Genomic DNA, 17,658 nt, shown 5'->3' on the forward strand with positions numbered 1-17,658 from the left:
CAACAAGCAAATCTTGACAGCGTTTTTTTCCCCCACATAGTTTTTACATCGTTTTCCAACCAGGAGAGTTCCAACTTCAACTTTAACCTTTAATGACAAGTTTGAGTAGTTATCTGATACAACTTCATCTGCATTTAATCTTGATTTGATCATTATATTATCACCAAGGTGTAAAGAAGGCGTATGTGCATAAGGATGCACTGTAATAAATTATTATAAATACTTTACTGGCTGTGTATTCACTCAAATGAAGCCAAAGGTGCTGGAATCTGAGATCTACGTACATCATCACTTGTCACTCATTAATATTTTCCATGTGCCGATTAAAAATAGTGTCCTGCAGTGACGTCACTATGCTTACAGGTTGCCCTCGCCTGGTGAGTAAATGTGTATGATGCTACATCTAGTGGTGAAAAGTGGTAATTACAGTTTCTATACGGGAAGTGCAACAGATAGATTTTAATGAAAGACAGATGGTGCACCCAAAAGTACAAAGTACTACAATGATACGAAGTATAATTTACAAGGACTGACTGTTATATTTCATAGGTAACTACGTGTAATAATATTTATCTAGACAAGCTAGTGTTTTTTGCACCCACTAGTGGTTGTTTGTTGTCACTTCAAACTTACTTCATTATTTACATTCTAGGAATTTGCTTTCTGTCCTCAAATGTCCCCGCAACATGAGGGGAAAAAAAAAAGTACACATACAAAGTCTTGATTTCCAAAGCACATCAACAACGTTTCTGACATTGTAAAAAAACCCACACATGATATTACAGCAAAGACACTGTACGTTGCTGGCATAGCAGTTGTTCTACTCGGAGAGATCGCACCACATCCTGTTCTTTCGGTCAGATCGACTCAAATAACTTCATCCGTTCTTGAACTGAAAGGCCCTCTTTCAAACTCTGAAAGACAAACACACCATTTTTTTTATTTTTTAAAAAAAAAGTCACACAAGGGAGGAGTGAAAAGGGAGTACATGTTCTTGGGGCTTGTGTCCAATTTTGTATTTATTTCTTTTGTTCCCTACTGGAAAGTGCTGTTCTGAAAATGTCAAGCTGAGAGCCCATGAGAGCACTTTGGTGGTGGAGCCTCGAAAAAAAAAAGAAAAAAAGAAAGAAACAAAACAAAACAAAACAAAATGAGACATTGGTTGCTGTGTTACAATATGAGTTTAACATATTTTTAAGAGAGTGGAAGATTTGTCAACGTTCAAGTTTGATAATTCAATTCGTAAAGCTATAATGTGAGTTTTCAGTCACTCTGACACGTTTGCTTCATGATCACGTCCTGATGTAGTGATCCTCTTTGTGTGCGATGTGATTTTACAATAAAAAAAAAAATTAGTAATGCAATTATTTAGAAAGAATGAAAACACAGCCATGTCGGTAGGAAGCCCTCCCTCGAGGCAGCATCGGTTCCTACCTTCGACCTCAGTCCTCGGATTGGACGCGTGAGGGAGGAGGATTTATCGTCTCCCGTCGGAAAAGCAGCGCTACTTGCTTCCTCTACAAAACAATAAGAGTGTGTTCATGCATTTAAAACACCTGGCTTCACACCAACACACCCTATCATTAATACCCATTCCTACTTCATGGTAACAGCTCCAGGTTTCTCACCAGGACTGAGCTCAGGAGCGTCTCTGCCAGGTGACCAGGTGGAGCACCTCACGTCCTGATGGCGGCTTGTACAGAGAGCCTTCAGCTTGTTCTGGGCGTATACTGTGTCCTGTCACAAGATCAGCCATCAGTTGGGAATATTAATATTCATAAAATATGTTTTTTATTACAGATTTAAAGCAGTTTATTCATCAAGCTTCATTCTAGAATGATTTTTTCCCCGAGAAATCTTTCACATATCGTGAGACTAAAACCCGGTGATATCTTGATCAAGATCTATGCCTCCTCAGTCTGCAGTTGTGTTACAGTTGTTAAACTGGAAGAAAGACTCAGTCACGTTTTTTTTTGTTTCCTTCTATTCCCACAAGACTAATTAGCTACGTGATTGAAGGAATTTCCGTACCATCCGAGCGATCTGCAGTTCTTCCCTGAGAGAACGAGCTTCCTGTCTGAGAAACTCCATCTCTGCTTCCCTCGCCCTCAAAAGCACCTGTGACAAAAATCATTCACTGATACGTATTTTGTTCCACAGCACGGGAGAAGATCATGCAAACATTCAACTGTATACGCAAACGGAAACATCACATTCCGCTCCCTCATTCGTACATGTGTCGCACACCCCGATCTGGAATCAGCAAATAGTTTGAAGATTGTACTTGAGGCTACGGTTGGTTCGATTTTGCTTAGAAACACAAACAAGGACAAATCGCTGACATGAAGAAGACGACTTTCAGGAGAGTAGAGGGCATGGAACACTTACATCCATCTCGTAGGAGTCATTTGCTTGTGAGGCTGCGTGCGACTGATTCCCATTCACTGAGAAATGCAGGTGAGACTTCTCTTCTATATCCCTCTTTCAGGGGACGGAGTAAAAGCGAGAGATGGAGATGGAGGAAGAGAAAGAGAAGACAGTGGGGATGACAGTGAAAGTTGTTTTGCTATAACACTGAGGGAATGCAGTTACACTCAGAATAGATGAGGAATCAAAGCTTGTGATTGTAGTTGTGCGTTGCGTATGAATTAACTTCCATGCTAAAAAAAAAAAAGTTAGCAACCAGACTTTTATGTAGTTATGTGCTGCCACCTACTGGTTTGGATCGTGCAGTATGAGGCAGGAGCTCCTTCACAATCTTACTTATTGTACATATTGTAGGATATTTGTTCAAGCCTAAAATCCGTCAAAAGCACCTGCTTCTTTTTGCACGCCTGGTTTTCTTTTGGATACTGCATAAAGATTTCTCTGTCGTCCTGCAGCTCCTGTCTCAGCTGAGAGTTCTCCAGGCATTTCTGAGTGTGCTGAAGTGATAGAACCTCCAGCTCCTTCTGCAAACGCTGGATGCCATTCCTGCAAAGGCAAAGCACAGGTGACATGAAGAGAGCCGTTCCAGGGTTGAAGGGGTATTTAGAATTAAAGCTGCTAGCAGCGTTGTTAGGGCCTGAGCCCCAGCGCGGCCTACGGCCGCGTCCTTGACACCGGCCCGAATCCAATGTTGTAATCGGCAAATCCCTAGGCCTTGTAGTTTAGGAGATACGAGCCTCAGTGCGCTGCACAGTGTGACTGCAGAGCTGAGAGCCGGCCCTTTAAGAGCCCCTCCCTTCTCTGCTCTCTCTCTGCCATCTCTGTCAGAGCTGAGAGCAGAGCTGAGAGCAGAGCTGCCAGCTGTCCCTTTAAGAACCCCTCCCCCGCTGCACTGTGTCTGATCTGTGCTGGAGTGGAGAGAGCGGAGGATTCAGAGAAATGTAGTGTGTAAAAGCTGAATAACTCGGCATACGTTGGTCAAAAGTCACACATAATACCATATTTTTGTAGGGATTTTTGTCAGGAATACAGTGGTGTGTTTTTAAAAGCTGTGGGATGTATGGTGTAGACGTGAGAAGCATTTGTTTGAGAGTATGTACCCTGAGAGGACACGCTCCCCCCATAGACTTCCATTGTAAGGTGAAAAGTGTCTCCCCCACTTTGACGGCTCATAAAATGGGAACCGAGCGCGTAGTATATTAACCTTTACAGATTTTTGAAGAGCACAGTTGTGAGATTAATGTGTGAAAGTTTGGAAGCCATGCCCTTTACGGTTTAGGAGGAGATAGATTTTGTTCGGGAAGTAAAAATAGTCCTGATTTTGACAGTTTTGTCCAATTTGTGGACATTCTGTTGTAGAGAGGTGAGGGGTCAGAGTGTAAGAATTGTTGGTCTTGATGAGAGGAGTCCAACGGTGTTGGTCCCATGTTTGTGGGACTTTCGTGTGAGGAGTTATAGCGCTCTAAATTATAAAAAATATCTTTTTTTTTGTGTGTGGCTCCCTAGGTGGCGCTATAGACTTTTGTGGTGTTTTGATTTTTGATTAGTAAATGTTTAGCCAGACCGGTCAATTGTGCCGAATTTCAGCGAATTTCATGCATGTTCAGGGCGTCAAATTAGATTATGCGCATTATGCGCATATAGCGCGCACTCATTGACAGCAAGAACAGTATAATACCAGGTTTTGAATGGGTGTGTATGTGAAAAGTGGCTCCAGGCCGTCTGGCCCAGTTGCCTCATGGGTGTTGGGGGGGGGGGCTGGGACACTGTTTAGTGTGTGTTTTTAGTGTTTTTAGTGCTGCTAATGTGTTGCTCTGCCGAGCAAACATAATAGGGTCTTCGCCAGAAGTACCTTCTGGCTCAGGCCCTAATAAATATCATGGAGAAGCGGATCAACGTATTTGTGCTCCGGATCATGAAAGTCAAACTCAGCTCAGCTGTGCCCAAACATTGTGCCCAGAAGGGGGCGCAACAGCAGTTTTCAGCATTTTCTTTTTTCCAACACATTCTACATTTTGTGACACACAGATGACAAATCAGTACCGGCTGTGAGAACTAGACTGCTGACAGGTTCGTTTGAAAGACCTGAAACGCTCAATGAACTCAGGTAATATCACTGATGATGTGCAATAATCTTTGTCTGCTCTCAGATTTTGGACATTAATGTCCTGTTTGTAATGCAGCCAGACAGCCACCTTCTCAGGTTTTGAGGAACACACAGCTGGATGGCGGCTTTTGACCTTCAAATGCATTCCTTGATGTTCCAGGTGTGATTCTGCACAAACAGAGTCCATGAAAGACAAGACAAGACTTTACTGATCCCTAAAATGGGATCACAATGTGTGTTTATACATGGAAATACAATATAATAGCAAAGCAGCTGAAGATGTGAATGCGAATAAACAGAAAGAGATGTAGAAGTACCAATATAAATCATGACTCTTTGTATCCTTAGATGAATTATCTTATTTATATGTATGTACTACATAACTTCCCAAGTATTGTATAATGCTCCCTACACTTAATATCTAAAACTGATACATGGTTAGCAGAGGTGAAGCTGGGATGCAGCGACGTCTGTGTTAATGGGACAGAGCAGGCCGGCAGGTCAGGCATGTGACATTTGATAATGTGTATTTGTGCCACCGGGTAGGAGAAGAAGAACAGCGTTTCATCATGACCAACCAGCACTGGCACTGTTGATTAACACTTTACAAATCAATGTCCTTCATTTGATCCCTGCATCCCTTGTATTTTATTCATTCCATGACTTTAAAATGATTGCTATCATGGTTTGACTTCATTACGTGTCTGAGCCTGGAAGCCCGTTTTGCTGCCCAGGTTGGTGATGTGCCTGCTATCTTGCTGTCATTGATCTCACACTTGACTGAACGCTCCTGGTGTGGTAGGCAATATAAGAACAAGTTTTGGTTCAGTTCGTATCAACCAACCTCCTGATAGGCTGAAGCAACACCAGAACACAAAGAGCTGAGAGCTGAAATGGAGCTGAACGGAGATCAGCTGTACATCGACGCCATCTCTTGTGCCGTCTGCCTGGGTGTCATGAAGAAACCGGTGACGATTCCTTGCGGGCACAGCTTCTGCAAGAGCTGCATAAAAGGCTACTGGTCTCAGAAAGTCACTTTCACCTGCCCTCAGTGCAGACATGTCTTCAAAGCGAGGCCTCGCCTGGCAAAAGACATCACGCTAACTAATCTGGTGAAGTATTTTGAGACTCATCAACTCCCAGATCCTCCCTGCGATCGCGATTATGCTGGACCAGGAGAGGCGGGTTGTGACGTCTGTGTTGGGAGGAAGCTGAGAGCCTCCAAGTACTGTGTGTTTTGTCAGGTCGCCTACTGTGACAAACACCTGCAGCCTCATTTGGATTCTCCTGCATTTCAAAAACATGTGCTGGTTGAGCCCTCAGAGAGGAACCAGGACAACATGCGCTCCTGGTCTGAGAAAATCCAAATGGTCGACGCTCCTGACCATCCTGCAAGGGACACAGACTCAGCCGACATTCGGAGAGCGCAGAAGGAGAATGACATGGTCAAGAAGAGAATCCAGGAGAAAAGGAAATACATCAAGGAGCTTCAACTGGAGGTGACGGCCATCAATCGCTCTGCTGGTGATGCAGTGAAGCACAGCGGGAGGTGCTTCACTGACATGATCCATGCTGTGAAGAGGAGACGTGCCGATGTCAGAGACATCATCAAAGCCAAACAACTGGCGGAACTGAAGCGAGTCCGAGAGGTTTGGAGGCACGTCAGGAGGGAAATTGCTGAACTGCAAAAGGAAGCGGAGGAGCTGAAGCAGCTGGCGCCAACTGAGCTTCACAGCCCTTTTTTGCAAAACTACCCCTCTCTGCCACATCTCAATGACAACACCCGTCCTCGGCACTACTTCGACGGTGTGGCAACAGCTGTGGCAGACACCACGGGTACAGTCAACAACTGTTTGACGGAGAACGTAGCGTTCATCTCCCAGCAAGTCACTCAAGCCGACGTTTTGCTGTCACGGCCGAGGACCAGAGAGGACTTGCTTCAGTATTCACAGCACATCACTCTGGACCCAAACACAGCACACAGGCAGCTGTTGTTATCTGAGGGCAACAGAAAGGTGACGAAAACAAAAGAAGAACAACCTCATTCCCCTCACCCTGACAGGTTCAGGGATTGGCCCCAGGTCCTGAGCACTGAAACTCTGACTGGGCGCTGCTACTGGGAGGTGGAGAGGACGGGAACTGCATGTGCTGTAGCCGTCACATATAAGGACGCCGCCGCAGCAAGGAGCGGTATTGAAGTTGGACTGGGAACTAATGACAGTTCCTGGGCGATTTCTTATGAGAACCAGTGCTACATGCTTCTGCACCACAATCAGCTGCAAGGCATGGTCCCAGGTCCTCTGTCATCCAGAATAGGGGTGTACCTGGATCAGCACGCAGGACAGCTGTCCTTCTACAGCGTCGCTGATAACCAGACCATGAACCTGCTCTTCAATGTTGAAGGCCCCTTCACGCAGCCTCTACATGCCGGTCTCTACATCAAGTGGGTCGGAGACACGGTTGAGCTGGTTGAGCCGGGGAGTCGGACAGAAGTTCAGATGAATGGCTAGGGCCTAGGATTGGGGAGGGACGGTAGGGACACGTCTCTACCAACGCTCAGCCACTGCATTGTCCCTACCAACACTACCGCTGTCCATCAGTGCCCAGTCCGTGAATTTGGCATTCAGGTGTACCTTGAGTGCCAAAAACTGATCTACAATCAAATATTCAACCTGAAGCTGAACTAATGAGACAATGTGGAAGAAGATTAGCTGGTCCCAGTCCAGCGCTCAAACACACCTGTCATGGAGACAGGCAAACACAGGCAGCAGCAGCGCATGGATGTTGAGCAGCCTGAGAGCAAGAACATACGGGATCCCTTCAAAAGAGTTTGGAAAGTTCAACTGTACTCTCACATCAATCTATTATAATTGTATTATAAAGAATAAGGAAACCAACTTAAGTGAAATGTCTCTGTGTCTCACATCATTTTATTTAAAATCAACCAAACGAAAATATTTTGAAGTGTTGGTTTGAAGCTTGAAATGTGTTCTTCCAAGTCTTGGTAACCTTGGTGAAAAAAATAAACACTCCCAATAACACAAAGCGATTATCAATATTTCCAAGAAAAGTCATTTCCAATGGATGATGTCCTCATGCTCAAATGAGAAAGTCCACGTGATTTATTCGCTCTACACCGTTCAGTTCTTATGATTTACAATCATGCAACAATCCAGACGACTTTAAACTGAAATCCATCGGCTGCCATTCGTACCTTACTGACTGAGCTGACTTACGACCATCAAAAAACGAGCTGCCACAGCGGTCCTTCCTTGGTCCCCCGCTGTTCACTTAATATATAAATAACATGATCACTACCATTCACCTCTAAATGTCCATTTCTTTGCCAATGATACAATTGTTCCCTAATTTCATTTTATAATGTTATTTATTTGATTTGATTTTTTTTTTTACAAAACTCAGTTTGTGAAATATTATTTTGAAGATAGCAAAACTGTTTGTTTTTTTCATATGATGATGTCTTCACACTCAAATGAGAAACTCCACCTGATTGTTGTGCCAACTCAACCAGGTCAAAAGATTAATTCAGAGATTTGACAACGAATCAATCTGAAGAAAGACTTTGGGCCTTTGAGGTCTAACGCCCCTTCCTGAAGCCTGCATTTGAGTGACCACATGCTCTTCAGACAAAGGGTCATGAAGAGGGAGCTCACTCTGGCCATTGACCCCCCCCTAGAACTGTGCCCCACTTGACCGCAAGTTCCCGTGCTGCAACGCTTTTGGCTGAGAGCCAGTACCATCCCACAGGAAGTGACATCATCGGCCTCACCAAATTCAATTTCAGCGCAAGAAACGTTCGATTTCTTTGGTACTTTTTCGGCGATAGTCTTTGGGCGCTCGCAACTTGGCCTTGCAGCAGTACAGCGACGGCGAGAACTCCACCAGCGGACATTTCCCCCCCTGTGCACCCAGCCAGATAAGGAGACACCACTGAGCCACGCAATCCGCCTGAACTGGTCCCTGGTGAAAGAAAGCTCGTTCCAGCTTCCTAGCCCTTCTACCAGAAAACTCCAGCAGATCCTTGCAGGCTGCCCCGCCGCTGCTCTGCTGCCCTCAGAACCGAGCCGACCCGCGCTCTGGACCAACGGAGATCGAATCCCTTACCGCTCCACCGGACCAAGTAAGGATTCCTCTAACTCGGCATTTTCTGGGTAGAGAAATAGCTTCGTTGTGTTTGAATAATGTCTATGAGTATACTGTTTATGTGACGGAAGTCCTGTAATTAGCAGATACTATTACATAGCATTGTACGGTATCTATTAATGTTAGCTATTCATAACCGTAACATTTCAAGAAGGTGTTACCTGTTATTAATTCTGCACAATCCTGCACAAGTGTGTTAACACACATTTTTGGGTTCACTTCTGTCCTTTCCTCTCTCTCTTTTTCGCTAAGCGCCCAGCTTCGTAATGAACCGCTCCACGTTTTATACCTCCACGGTGCTAACTAGCGGCTAGCTAGCCTCAGCTAACTAGCCTCAGCTGCTAGCCTCGCTGCGACGCTAACTGGTTGCTAGGCAACGAGGCTCCCCCCCCTCCTGTAATCACTCTCTTTATGCACACACACACTCACTCTTCCTCACACACACACACACACACACGCTCACACATATTATCACTTTGTGTCTTTTGGTTAGATAAACCGTTATACCAACATGTTGCTGATTGATTGATGCATCGTGTTTAATAAATACATTTTATTTATAAGAGAGAAGTCGTAGTGTCTTTTGTATACAAAACTGTGGTCACGTGTCTAAGTAATAGCCAGTGCTCGGATCTCATCTTTCTAACATCAGAGCTGTCCCTAGGTAGTTATTGTTACAAAATATTGACTGTTTAGTAGATAAACTCTGTTCGAGACTGATAATTTTTACAAGTTACAGCACTGGCACTGTTGATTAACACTTTACAAATCAATGTCCTTCATTTGATCCCTGCATCCCTTGTATTTTATTCATTCCATGACTTTAAAATGATTGCTATCATGGTTTGACTTCATTACGTGTCTGAGCCTGGAAGCCCATTTTGCTGCCCAGGTTGGTGATGTGCCTGCTATCTTGCTGTCATTGATCTCACACTTGACTGAACGCTCCTGGTGTGGTAGGCAATATAAGAACAAGTTTTGGTTCAGTTCGTATCAACCAACCTCCTGATAGGCTGAAGCAACACCAGAACACAAAGAGCTGAGAGCTGAAATGGAGCTGAACGGAGAACAGCTGTACATCGACGCCATCTCTTGTGCCGTCTGCCTGGGTGTCATGAAGAAACCGGTGACGATTCCTTGCGGGCACAGCTTCTGCAAGAGCTGCATAAAAGGCTACTGGTCTCAGAAAGTCACTTTCACCTGCCCTCAGTGCAGACATGTCTTCAAAGCGAGGCCTCGCCTGGCAAAAGACATCACGCTAACTAATCTGGTGAAGTATTTTGAGACTCATCAACTCCCAGATCCTCCCTGCGATCGCGATTATGCTGGACCAGGAGAGGCGGGTTGTGACGTCTGTGTTGGGAGGAAGCTGAGAGCCTCCAAGTACTGTGTGTTTTGTCAGGTCGCCTACTGTGACAAACACCTGCAGCCTCATTTGGATTCTCCTGCATTTCAAAAACATGTGCTGGTTGAGCCCTCAGAGAGGAACCAGGACAACATGCGCTCCTGGTCTGAGAAAATCCAAATGGTCGACGCTCCTGACCATCCTGCAAGGGACACAGACTCAGCCGACATTCGGAGAGCGCAGAAGGAGAATGACATGGTCAAGAAGAGAATCCAGGAGAAAAGGAAATACATCAAGGAGCTTCAACTGGAGGTGACGGCCATCAATCGCTCTGCTGGTGATGCAGTGAAGCACAGCGGGAGGTGCTTCACTGACATGATCCATGCTGTGAAGAGGAGACGTGCCGATGTCAGAGACATCATCAAAGCCAAACAACTGGCGGAACTGAAGCGAGTCCGAGAGGTTTGGAGGCACGTCAGGAGGGAAATTGCTGAACTGCAAAAGGAAGCGGAGGAGCTGAAGCAGCTGGCGCCAACTGAGCTTCACAGTCCTTTTTTGCAAAACTACCCCTCTCTGCCACATCTCAATGACAACACCCGTCCTCGGCACTACTTCGACGGTGTGGCAACAGCTGTGGCAGACACCACGGGTACAGTCAACAACTGTTTGACGGAGAACGTAGCGTTCATCTCCCAGCAAGTCACTCAAGCCGACGTTTTGCTGTCACGGCCGAGGACCAGAGAGGACTTGCTTCAGTATTCACAGCACATCACTCTGGACCCAAACACAGCACACAGGCAGCTGTTGTTATCTGAGGGCAACAGAAAGGTGACGAAAACAAAAGAAGAACAACCTCATTCCCCTCACCCTGACAGGTTCAGGGATTGGCCCCAGGTCCTGAGCACTGAAACTCTGACTGGGCGCTGCTACTGGGAGGTGGAGAGGACGGGAACTGCATGTGCTGTAGCCGTCACATATAAGGACGCCGCCGCAGCAAGGAGCGGTATTGAAGTTGGACTGGGAACTAATGACAGTTCCTGGGCGATTTCTTATGAGAACCAGTGCTACATGCTTCTGCACCACAATCAGCTGCAAGGCATGGTCCCAGGTCCTCTGTCATCCAGAATAGGGGTGTACCTGGATCAGCACGCAGGACAGCTGTCCTTCTACAGCGTCGCTGATAACCAGACCATGAACCTGCTCTTCAATGTTGAAGGCCCCTTCACGCAGCCTCTACATGCCGGTCTCTACATCAAGTGGGTCGGAGACACGGTTGAGCTGGTTGAGCCGGGGAGTCGGACTGAAGTTCAGATGAATGGCTAGGGCCTAGGATTGGGGAGGGACGGTAGGGACACGTCTCTACCAACGCTCAGCCACTGCATTGTCCCTACCAACACTACCGCTGTCCATCAGTGCCCAGTCCGTGAATTTGGTATTCAGGTGTACCTTGAGTGCCAAAAACTGATCTACAATCAAATATTCAACCTGAAGCTGAACTAATGAGACAATGTGGAAGAAGATTAGCTGGTCCCAGTCCAGCGCTCAAACACACCTGTCATGGAGACAGGCAAACACAGGCAGCAGCAGCGCATGGATGTTGAGCAGCCTGAGAGCAAGAACATACGGGATCCCTTCAAAAGAGTTTGGAAAGTTCAACTGTACTCTCACATCAATCTGTTATAATTGGATTATAAAGAATAAGGAAACCAACTTAAGTGAAATGTCTCTGTGTCTCACATCATTTTATTTAAAATCAACCAAACGAAAATATTTTGACGTGTTGGTTTGAAGCTTGAAATGTGTTCTTCCAAGTCTTGGTAACCTTGGTGAAAAAATAAACACTCCCAATAACACAAAGCGATTATCAATATTTCCAAGAAAAGTCATTTCCAATGGACGATGTCCTCATGCTCAAATGAGAAAGTCCACGTGATTTATTCGCTCTACACCGTTCAGTTCTTATGATTTACAATCATGCAACAATCCAGACGACTTGAATGCATTCCTGGAGGTTCCAGGTGTGATTCTGCACACACAGAGTCCATGAAAGACAAGACAAGACTTTACTGATCCCTAAAATGGGATCACAATGTGTGTTTATACATGGAAATACAATATGATAGCAAAGCAGCTGAAGATGTGAACATGAATAAACAGAAAGAGATGTAGAAGTACCAATATAAATCATGACTCTTTGTATAGTTAGATGAATTATTGTGTATATATGTATCTATATATCAATATAATTACTTTATAACTTCCCAAGTATTGTACAATGCTCCCTTCACTTTTTTTTACTACATTTTTTTATTAATTTTTCCTTAAAAAAAAACCCGACAGAACACAAATCCAAACATAAATAAATAGAAATAAAAGACAAGAAAAATAAATAAATAAAAATGAAGATGAAAATTTAAAAAATATAAACAACGTGCAAAATAGGGTTGGGTGAAATAGGAAAAAATCATCTCACGACATGCATCAAAATGCAAATCAAATCACTACTTTTGTCAAGCCCTTGAAGACATCAGAGGGTTATCGCTTACTGAAATAAGATTCACTTTTTGTCAAAAGATAAATAAATTAAAATAAAAAATAAAATAAAATAAAAATTCAATGTTATAAATGGACCAAATGGGCACAGACATGGGTGATGAACAACCCAACTCGTGGGGTCCGGCTGGGCCTAGCCCGAAAAGGAGGCACGAGCATGTCCTCCCTTGGACTCACCGCCCATTGGAAGAACCGGAGGGGTCCAGTGCAATGTGGTTGGGTAGGGTGGCAGAACAAGGCGGGGGCCTCGACTGTCTGAACCCCGGACATGGAAGCTGGTTTTTGGGACATGGAACGTTAACTCTCTGGTGGGGAAGGAGCTGGAGCTGGTGGAAGAGGTTGAGCGTTCCCGGCTAGATTTAGTCGGCCTCACCTCGACACATAGCTCTGGGTCTGGAACCCGAGTCCTTGAGAGGGGTTGGACTTTCTCTTTTGCTGGAGTTGCTCCAGGTGAGAGGCGGAGGGCAGGGGTGGGCTTTTTGGTTGCCCCTAGACTCTCTGCCTGTACGTTGGGTTTTACCCCGGTGGACAAAAGGGTTGCTTCCCTGCGCCTTGGGGTCGGGAACAGGTCCTGACGGTGGTCTGTGCGTATCGATTTTATAGTCGTATCATTTGACCTGCGACTGCATGTTCTGGACACTCAGGTGAAGAGAGGAGCTGAGCTGTCAACTGATCACCATCTGGTGGTGAGTTGGATCAGATGGCAGGGGAAGACGCCGCGCACACCTGGCAGGCCCAAATGAGTAGTTTGTTGGGAACGCCTGGCGGAAGAACCAGGCAGAACGATCTTTAACTCCCACCTTCAGCAGAGCTTTGACCACATCCCGGGGGCGGTGGGGGACATTGAGTCCGAATGGGCCATGTTCTGCTCTGCCATTGTTGAGGCGGCTGCTGTGAGCTGTGGCTGCTAGGCTGCTGGGGCCGCTCGCGGCAATAATCCCCGAACCCGCTGGTGGACACCAGAGGTGATGGGAGCCGTCAGGCTGAAGAAGGAGGCTTACAGGGCATGGCTGGCCTGTGGGTCTCCAGTGGTGGAGGGGTTCGAATTCGGTGGCGGGAGGGTGTCGTCTCTGCTGTTTGCGGATGACATAGGACTCTTAGCACCATCCACAACCTCCAGCTCTTGCTGGGACAGTTTGCTGCCGAATGTGAAGTGGCTGGGATGAGAATCAGCACCTCCAAGTCTGAGGCCATGGTCCTCAGCCGGAAAAGGGTGGTTGGCCCACTCCGGGTCGGGGGGGAGGTCTTACCTCAGGTGGAGGAGTTTAAGTATCTCGGGGTCTTGTTCACGAGTGAGGGCAAGATGGAGCGGGAGATTGACAGGCGGCATCCGCAGTGATGCGGGTGCTAAACCAGTCTGTTGTGCTGAAGAGGGAGTTTAGCCAAAAGGTGAGGCTCTCGATTTACCGGTCAATCTACGTTTCCAATCCTCACCTACGGTCATGAGCTTTGGATAATGACCGAAAGAACAAGATCACGAATACAAGCGGCCGAAATGAGTTTCCTCCGCAGGCTGGTTGGGCTCTCCCTTAGAGACAGGGTGAGAAGCTCAGTCATTTGGGAGGGGCTCAGAGTAGAACCGCTGCTCCTCCATGTCGAGAGGAGCCAGTTGAGGTGGTTCGGGCATCTGGTGAGGATGCCTCCCTCAGGTTTTCCAGGCATGCCCAACTGGGAAGAGGCCCCGAGGCTGACCCAGGACATGCTGGAGGGATTATATCTCTCGGCTGGCCTGGGAACGCCTCGGGATCCCCCCGGAAGAGCTCGTGGAAGTGGCTGGGGAGAGGGCAGTCTGGGCTTCCTAGCTGAGACTGCTGCCCCAGCAACCCGGACCCACCGGATAAAGCGGAGGAGGAGGAGGACGACGACGACAACGATAATAAAACGTCATCGGCATATAAACTTATTTTATGATGCTCGTTACCAAATTGTAAACCCTATATAGAGGGTGTCATCCTTATGTCCTCTGCCAAAGGCTCTGTTATGATGGCAAACAGTAGAGGCGATAATGAGCAGCCTTGTCTGGTCCCCCTGTGGGTTAAAAAATTATCTGATCATAGCCCATTGGACAAAATGGCTGCCTGTGGATTGTCATACAGGACTTTGACCCATCTAATAAAATTAAAACCTGAACCATATTTGTTTAAAACATAAAATAAATAACCCCACTCCACCCGGTCAAAGGCTTTCTCAGCATATAGAGAAAGCACTAGTCCGTCAGTTTTTCTATGCTGGAAAGCCTGAATGATGTTGAGAAAGCGCCTAACATTGTGACATGAACTACGCCCCTTTATAAATCCTGTTTGATCCTCTTTTATAAGTTTAACTACCCCCCATGCGCACTATTCAGTACCTAACTGCCAGATTGTCCTTTTTCCCTCACGGCTGGTGAAGCCATGAACCACCCCCCTCACTCTAATTGGCTGGTATTCGCTGCCTTCACTTCTTAAATTGGTTAACTTTAGGCATGGTAACTGATGAGCCAATCAGAAGCAGAATAGGCGTGGTCATGCCGATGGTTCAACGGCAGTAGCGGCAAACAGAACAAGCGCAGTGAGCTGATAGTAAAACTCTGAGGTAAGTTTCTGAATCATGGTTTTAAACTACTGGCAATATGACTGCACATACACAGGCTAAGCTAGCTAGATGACGTGAGGGTAGCCCTAGCAGCCGAACCGCGGCTTCTCCCCCGCGGGTTTGGCTGTAGTTGCTCTCCATCAAAGAGAACCGCTCCGTACAGCGACCATGACCGGCCGTGTCCGGACAGCCAGCTCGGCGTTCATGGCCGCTGAAAGGAGCGAGCTCGATTCCACTTGAAGCTGGACGGCTGCAGCTCCGTTAATGTTAGATGAAACTGATTAGCTCAATGTCTATGAAGCTTGTTTGTTAGTGGAAAAGTCACTAATCTCCTGTATGCTTCATCTTAACTTGCTGAAAATATTTCCACTTGGTCATGCAGATTGTTTATTTAAAGAGGGGGGCCCATGTCTTGCCGATGACTATTGTGATCACAGTAGTGTGTGTGAGAGAGACAGGCAGATGCATCATTTTTGTTTTTTGTTTTGTTATGTAGAAGTTAATAATGACTGGCCAGACCTGTTGAGTACAAAACAAATAGAAGAATTCCAATCCAAGAACCCTTGGTTGGGATCCAGAAACAAAATTGGGTGAGTGAGAGAGAAAGAGAGAGAGAAAACAGGTACAGCTGTGGATACATTGTTTATGCTTCACAGGATGTCTGGTCTGTAGCAGTGTGAACTACATTGGGATCAACAAGGAGCAAGGTGTATCACTCTCAAGAGAATGGATGACCTTTTGAAATTCAAGTGTCTGGCCAGGGAAGTAGAACAACTAACGAAAGAAATAAGGTGAGGAAACATGCGTTGTCCAAGGCCCACGCTCAGGCTGTGAAGGTGGCAGAGCAACAGAAAAAAGCTGCCATTGAGACTGCAACAGAGACTATGACTGAGTCCTACATGAAGGAAAATGAAGCTGTGTTTCGAACAGCCGACCATCTGGCCAAAAAGAACCAACCCTTGTCTGACCATGAGAGCCTCATTGAGCTTCAGGAACTAAATGGTGTAAAAATGGGCTCAATACTTCATTCACGTTGCAGTGCAACACAAATAATAAAGCATGTTGCTTGTGAGATGCAGAGCAAAATCGTCAGTAGCATTATAGCATCATCCAGTAGGTCAAGCTGTCCGAATTGACGAGGCGTCTTCTTTAAGTCGCAAACCTGTCATGACGGTTTCTATCAAAGCTTCAATGCGAGAAGAAAGCCCTGAGTTCATATTCCTGGAGCTTGTTGAACTGGGAAATCAGAGAGCTGATGGCATAGTACAGGCATTACGTACCAGTTTAACTAATGCTGGCTTCACAGAGGAACGGCTTTGTGAAAACTGGGTAACATTTGTATCTGATGGAGCCAGTGTCATGTAAGGAAAGAAATCTGGAGTAGCAACCAGGCTGACTCCGAGATTCCCAAAGCTTTTTGTATGGCACTGTATGAACCATAGACTTGAACTTTCTGTGTCAGATGCAGTTGATGAGGTAAACTCTGTCAATCACTTCAAAACTTTTGTCCAGAAGCTATACACTTTGTATAGTGTGTCAAACAAAACTGAACGTGAACTTGTCAATGCAGCAGCTGAAGTAGGCTCTCAGCTTCTTCACATTGGCAGAATCTTGGATGTACGCTGGGTTGCCAGTAGCTTTCGGACTGTTCGTGCTGTTTGGACATTCCTGGAAGCTCTTGTGCAGCACTTTAAAAATGCTTCCAGGGATGAGAGGTCCATCAAAGAGAGGCAGATTTGTGACCTTGGGCTCATGTACGACACTCTTCATGAACTAAGTCTCCTGTCACAGGAGCTTCAGTCTCGTTCTGTAACTCTCCTCAGAGCAGAGCATCTGCTGAAACGCTCAGAGTGATTCAGTCATTTAAAGAGAGTCCAGGTGAGAAATATGGTGAGGCTTTAGAAGCAAAACAGTCTGGGGAGTATCGATCTAAAGCCCTGAAAGCAAACGCAAAGCTGAAGTCAATCAATCCAGGCCAGTTTCTACAAAGTCTTGTAAACAATCTAGAGAAGCGCTTGTCTTTTGAAGATGAGACCATACTGGACCTCAGCATCCTTGACCAAAGTAAGTGGCCAACAAAGCCACACATTTGCCATGGTGAAGAACAAGTAAAGAGACTGTGCAAGCGTTTTAACTTGTGCACAGACCAAGCACTCAGTGGGATGCGGGACCTACTAGAAGACCCCAGTAGTGAGCCTGATGACCTCCAACCCCTCATAAACTGTATGAAAACGTTCCCCGTGAGTGCAGCAGAGTGTGAGAGAAACTTCAGCCTCATGAATAATATAAGCTCAGACAAGAGGGCTGTCCTGCTCACCTCAAACATTTCACACTTAATGATGATTAATATTAACGGCCCTGGAAAATATACAAGGACCTGGTTAAAGAGCCATCGTGCTGCCTCTTCTGTGTGCTCTAGACAGTGCAGTGTGAAAACTCCTGCAGAAAGCAAATTGGTCTGGAATGTACTGTAGTATGAGCAACGGTC

The 17,658-nt window shown here is 46.0% G+C and overlaps 3 protein-coding genes across 6 annotated transcripts in view; 2 read left to right on the plus strand and 1 right to left on the minus strand.

The window, feature by feature from the left end:
- Window positions 1-93: 93 nt before the first annotated feature.
- The window catches only part of LOC147245290 (uncharacterized), a 55,148-nt gene continuing 37,583 nt past the window's right edge, over window positions 94-17,658 (minus strand). For 3 of the 4 annotated variants that reach the window (XM_086185875.1, XM_086185874.1, XM_086185873.1), the window contains 6 exons: window positions 2,817-2,973; window positions 2,389-2,481; window positions 2,032-2,118; window positions 1,629-1,737; window positions 1,435-1,517; window positions 94-914 (listed from right to left, as the gene is read on the minus strand). In XM_086185875.1, the coding sequence (XP_086042001.1) occupies window positions 858-914; window positions 1,435-1,517; window positions 1,629-1,737; window positions 2,032-2,118; window positions 2,389-2,481; window positions 2,817-2,973 (586 nt within the window). In that variant the 3' untranslated portion in view covers window positions 94-857. Of the gene's footprint in view, window positions 915-1,434; window positions 1,518-1,628; window positions 1,738-2,031; window positions 2,119-2,388; window positions 2,482-2,716; window positions 2,974-17,658 lie in introns of those variants that run through there. The other variant, XM_086185876.1, reaches the window with a different exon arrangement.
- Window positions 5,361-7,707, plus strand: LOC147245291 (tripartite motif-containing protein 16-like protein). The gene has a single exon (XM_086185910.1). The coding sequence runs from the start codon at window positions 5,428-5,430 to the stop codon at window positions 7,042-7,044; it is 1,617 nt and encodes a 538-aa protein (XP_086042036.1). The 5' UTR covers window positions 5,361-5,427; the 3' UTR covers window positions 7,045-7,707.
- On the plus strand, window positions 9,699-13,556 carry LOC147245292 (tripartite motif-containing protein 16-like protein). The gene has a single exon (XM_086185911.1). The coding sequence runs from the start codon at window positions 9,750-9,752 to the stop codon at window positions 11,364-11,366; it is 1,617 nt and encodes a 538-aa protein (XP_086042037.1). The 5' UTR covers window positions 9,699-9,749; the 3' UTR covers window positions 11,367-13,556.

Source organism: Aulostomus chinensis, chromosome 18, assembly GCF_037954235.1.
Source record: "Aulostomus chinensis isolate RoL2024-O1b breed Wild chromosome 18, RoL_Achi_v1.0, whole genome shotgun sequence".
In the NCBI taxonomy this organism is placed as follows: Eukaryota; Metazoa; Chordata; class Actinopteri; order Syngnathiformes; family Aulostomidae; genus Aulostomus; species Aulostomus chinensis.